The sequence below is a fragment of the Mesoplodon bidens genome, assembly GCF_964165515.1.
Source record: "Mesoplodon bidens genome assembly, chromosome: X".
Lineage (NCBI taxonomy): Eukaryota > Metazoa > Chordata > Mammalia > Artiodactyla > Ziphiidae > Mesoplodon > Mesoplodon bidens.
This window is the reverse complement of record NC_138163.1, coordinates 43,196,759-43,202,356: the sequence shown is the minus strand read 5'-3', so window position 1 is coordinate 43,202,356 and position 5,598 is coordinate 43,196,759. Positions and strand designations below refer to the sequence as shown.

Here is a 5,598-nt window from a genome sequence, read left to right as displayed (position 1 = left end):
GAATTCTAAGATTTCTTTGACTCTGAGATTTGATTATATATCACTGGGAGGCAAGAGTCTCTGGATCCCAACAGGCCAAAGTAACATAAAGGATCCCATCTCCCCAAAAAGCCTACTGTTACACCCTCTCAATATCAGTGCCTATCCTAAATTTCTCCTGCTTCCATGTGAAGCCATTCTAGACCAAGCCTTCAGTTAAAAACGAGAAAACAGATAGATATCTCGGAAGATGGCAGAAGAGTAAGAGGCGGAGATCACCTTCCTCCCCACAGATACACGAGAAATTCATCTCCACGTGGAACAACTCCTACAGAACACCTACTGAACGATGGCAGAAGACCTCAGACCCCCCAAAAGGCAAGAAACTCCCCACGTACCTGGGTAGGGCAAAAGAAAAAAGAATAAACAGAGACAAAAGAATAGGGACGGGACCTGCACCAGTGGGAGGGAGCTGTGAAGGAGGAAAGGTTTCCACACACTAGGAAACGTGCCTAGAGGACAGAGCTGGGACCAAGATGTAATCCTCCATAAAGGAATAATCACTAACTGTTTTAGATGGGGAAGAACGAATTGTGTTCTTGAAATTAATGGGGAAAATTCATACACAAAGGCCTCTGTTCCACCATCATCCTATGAAGGGAGCCTGAGAGCAATCATCCCAGGAGGGAAAGATAAACAGAGTGGAATCCCTGGTACGGAGTGCCCTTATCCGGCGGGGTGGGGCCTAGTGGGTGTGGCTTAACATGGCGTCCTCTTGTGAGACCGTTAGAGCAAACGTCATAGTACCCAGCAGCACTCTGGGCTGAGCTCGTGCCTGCGGCAACGGCGCCTGGAGAGGAAGTTTGTCCACTGCACCACTGAGGTATAGGCCATGGGAGCACGAAGCAGTCGGTGGCACTGGTTGGGGCGTGCCCCAGAGGAGCCAGATGCCGCTGGCGGGGAGGAGGAGGCTGAGGAGGCAGTAGTGGCAGAAAGAGAGGAAGGGAAGGAGAGTGAAGAGGCCAGACCCGCCGCACGTCAGGGGAGCCGCAAGCGGAAGAGAGGCCCAGGGGGGCCGCTCACAAAAGACCCCCGCTGGAAACATGCCAAAGATCGTTCAGGGTCCGTTTATGAGGCACTCTTCCTGAGAGGAGAACAGAGCGACGTGCGGATCCGCGCACTGGGGGAGGAGTGGAACTTGCATAGGGTCTACTTGTGCCAGTCAGGATACTTTGCTAGTATGTTCAGTGGCGCTTGGCGGGAGACAAACATGGATACTATAGAGTTGCAGATGCCTGACGAGAACATTGATCGCGAGGCACTGCACGAGGCTTTAGGTTCCCTGTACCGAGGCTCCATTCTCATCCCACCCGGTCGAGTCATCGCCATCCTGGCCACAGCCAGCATGCTGCAGCTGGACGAGGTGATTCAGCAGTGCGGGGAGGTCATGAAGGTGACTGTCCGTGCCCAGACCGTGTGCAGCTACTACTACTCTGCTGTAAGCTACGGACTCCAGACCATCAGGACCATGTGTCTTCAGTGGCTGCTGGACAACATGATGACCCAGTGTAGTGAGAAGCTATTGCAAGAAGTCAGCCTGGATCTCATGAAAGAGGTCATTGCCTCTTCAGAGCTCTTGGTGATGGGGGTGGAGATGGACGTGTACACCATGCTGAAAAAGTGGATGTTCTTGCAGCTGCAGCTGACATGGAGGGGCCCGTGCAGTGCCCTATTGCCTGACACCGACTCATGGTTTGCCAGGTCCAGGAGGGATTCGGAGGGCACCCCTTTCCTGGAGACTGAGCAGGGCAGAGCCTTCGTGCCAGTGTTCCAGCAACTGCGGTTTGCCCACATAGTCTGCGACCCGACATCAGCACGCATCATCCACCAGGATGCGCTGATCCCTGCCGCTTGGTTGCGTCCAGGGTACAAAAAGCATTGGCTTGGCCCCCTCCGGGCTAAGCAGACCAGAGAGCTCTGGCCCATGGACCTCTACGTGTCTGACCCCCACGGGAACAGCATGCGGTGTGGGGGCCAGCTCCACAGGCACAAGCAGTGCAGCTGGCGGTGGGAAGTCTTCAACTTCAGCTGGGACCTGGTGGTGTGCTACGGCAACCAGCACATCATTTTCCGGTGCAGCGCGCCAAACAAGTCCCGCAGCCTCGGGGTCAGCCTACTCGAGCAGAGAAAGGTCGGGTTCCGCCTGCGCCTGTCCTGCTTGGACAGGGATGGGAGAGCCGTTTTCAGGAAGGACACAGGATACCAGATGCTTTCCCTGAGAGAGGATCAAGAGCTAGAGGTAATGAACCTGGAAAACCAAGACGTGGTTTTCCCCATACATGTGGCCTGTAACTTCCTGTACCTCCACCGAGAGGGGTATTGCCCAGAGTGAGGACCCCTGCAAAAAAGCTCAGAGAACTGAGCAGCTCTTTCCTGGGGTCAGGGACAACCAGCTTGGTCCAGATGCCAGCTCCTTCTGTGGGACCAACCAGGCTTGCCCATCTCTGGTAACCAATTCTGTCAGAGGCTTTGTTGAACTGTAGCTCATAATACTTGAGACTGTTTACATGAGCATATGAAGAGGACAAATTTTGAAGCCCCCCAAACTCCTCGAGAACTCATTTGGGCTGTTAATGTGGCAACCTGTCCTCCTGGTTTAGGATCCATCGACACCACCCCCCGCCCTGCCCATCATTTCTGTGAAGACAATGAGCTATTGACTTTAGAGAGAAACTGTGAGCCTACCTACTCTACTACTCTTAGTGAAACTCTCTTAATATATGTGTTTCCTTTAGTTTGATTAAATGAATGTTAAAGTAATAAAAAAATGAGAAAACAACATCTCACTAATTCTCCATACAGTATACTTTCCTAAGCTCTAAAGATGGTGACTACAAGCTCCATCAATTGTTTCATCTTACTTCTTTGTTGACTCTTGTCCTCTGTAATTACATCTGCACCTATGGAAAATAAGTAGCTTTGGAGGGAAAAGCAGTATTTTTGGTAGGAAAAAAATAATGGCTATTTCTCCTCAGTGCAAACTCAATAACTCCTAGAGCTACTCCTAGAGCTTCTAAGTCTGTCTGGCTTTTCATTCCAACATCTGGAAGAGGATGTGGCAGGAAGAGGTATATCAGGAATGGGAAACAAGGTGAATGGACAGTGGGCTAGGAGCAGTGGTTGGACTACAATTCCAGGTCTCAGCTGCCACTTCCTAAGACTCATGGTCATGTTTGTGGATGTGGCTTTGGGAAAATATGCAGCTCCCCATCCCCCACTCCCTGTCGCAGTAAAGTGTCACAGTAGAAATGAATTCTCTGGGCAAAAAAATATAGGCACAAAAATAATAGTATAGCTAATAGCCTATGGCAAACTATGGTCTGCAAGCCAAAACCAGTCTACTGCTTGTTTTTGTAAATAAAGTTTTATTATGCCCATTTATTTACATATTGTCCATGGCTGCTTTTATGCTACAATGGCAGACTTAAGTATTTGCAGTAGAGACTATATAGACCATAAAGTCTAATATATTCACTCTACAGCTCTTCACAAGAAAAGTTTGCTGACCCTGGTCTACCATACTATTCTCCAAAGTAGGAGTCAACCCAAGGACTGCATGAGACAATGAATTGGGATATGGAAAGAAAGTTTTAGAATTTCTATTGTTGATTTTTTTCATCTCATCCTTTTTTACTTCTCTTCATATATATATATATATATATATATATATATATATATATAATTAGTACTAAATTTGTTTACAGGTAAGGGTACATAATCCATGAAGTTCAGAGACCACTGGTCTACTGTTGTGTTCCTACATCAGAATCACCTGCAGAATGTTAAAATGCAGATTTTGGGGACTTACCTGTGGTAGGCAGAATAATGCACCCCCAGCCCAAAGATGTCCACATCCTAATCCCCAGAACCTGGGAATATGTTACCTTATGTGGTAAAAGGGGCTTTGCAGATATGATTACATTAAGGATGAGATGGGGATTATCCAGGTGGGCCCAATGTAACCACAAAGGTCCTTTTAAGTAAAAGAAGGATGCACGAGAGACTCAGAATCAGAGAAGGAGATGTGATGACAGAATCAGAGATCAGAATGATGCAATTTCTGGCTTTGATGATGGAAGAAGGGGCCACGAGCTAAGGAATATAGGCAGCCTCTCTAAACTGGAAAAGGCAAGGAAACATTATACCCTAGAGCTTCCAAAAGGAACACAGCCCTGCTGTCATCTTGATTTTTAGCCCACTGAGACTCATTTTACACTTCTGACCTCCAGAACTGTAAGATAATAAATTTGTGTTAAATCACTGAGTTTGTAATAATTTGTTATAGCGGTAATAGAAAATTAGTTAAAAACTCATAGAGATTCTAATTCAGTATATGCTGGATTTAGGAGTTTTGATCCCTACCAATAAAATGTGTTCCTTCAGACAAGTTGTTAATCATCATTTTTTAACACCTTTTTGGAGTATAATTGCTTTACATTGTTGTGTTAGTTTCTGCTGTGTAACAAAGTGAATCAGCTATACATATACATATATCCCCATATCCCCTACCTCTTGCGTCTCCTTCCCACCCTTCCTATCCCACCCCTCTAGGTGGTCACAAAGCACCGAGCTGATCTCCCTGTGCTATGCAGCTGCTTCCCACTAGCTAGCTATTTTACATGTGATAGTGTATATATGTCCATGTCACTCTCTCACTTCGTCCCAGCTTACCCTTCCCCCTCCCCATGTCCTCAGATCCATTCTCTACGTCGCTAATCATCATTTTTAAAAAGAAGTAATACTTCCAAAGTTAATACCTACTTAGCTCATAAGGTTGTTTTGTGGATCAAGTGAGGTCATGGCTGAGAAGGTGCTTTGAAAACAGTAAAAACACCATGCATATGTGAGCTATTACTGTTTGTCCTTGTGTCAGCCCACCTACATTTTATTTAATATCACTTTACTTTTGTTATATTTTCAAGAGATAGCCAGCATGATTTTTTCCCTCTAAAAGCTGAGAACACGAAGACTTACATGCAAACATTCTAGGGGCTTTGTCACTTATTGTAACAATACACTTGGTATTTGGCATTATGGTTTATGGAACACTTTTATCTATATTATATCACTTGATCTGAACAGCAAACTTGTAGTCCACTCAAGTATTTATGTTAATAGCAGTAAAGGGGGGGTCATATATTTGTATATGCTTGCAGAGGTGGATAATGTAGTGTGATGATTAGATACATGTATATATTGTAAATGCTTACCAAAATAAAGTTAGTTAACACATCCCTTACCTCTATAATTACCATTTTATTATTATTGTTATAGTGAGAACATTAAAGCTCTACTCTCATAGCAACTTTCAAGTATACAATAACAGTATTGTTATTTATAGTCATCATACTCTACATTAGATCCCGGTAACTTATTCATCTTATAACTGGAAGTGTGTACACTTTGACCAACATATTCTCATATCCCCCACCTCTCAGCCCCTGATAACCGCCTGTCTAGTCTCTGTTTCTATGAATTTCATGTTTTTGAATCCCATGTATAAGTGAGATCATATGTATTTGCCTTCCTCTGTCTGACTTATTTCACTTAGCATAATGC

General features: G+C 45.4%; 1 protein-coding gene across 1 annotated transcript; it reads left to right on the top strand.

Annotated features, from left to right (window-relative positions):
* Positions 1–871: 871 nt before the first annotated feature.
* Positions 872–2,371, top strand: LOC308609317 (germ cell-less protein-like 1; the record flags this gene model as incomplete). The annotated part of the gene is made up of 1 exon (XM_081223005.1): positions 872–2,371. The coding sequence occupies one exon, from the start codon at positions 872–874 to the stop codon at positions 2,369–2,371; it is 1,500 nt and encodes a 499-aa protein (XP_081079131.1).
* Between the last annotated feature and the right edge of the window lie 3,227 nt (positions 2,372–5,598).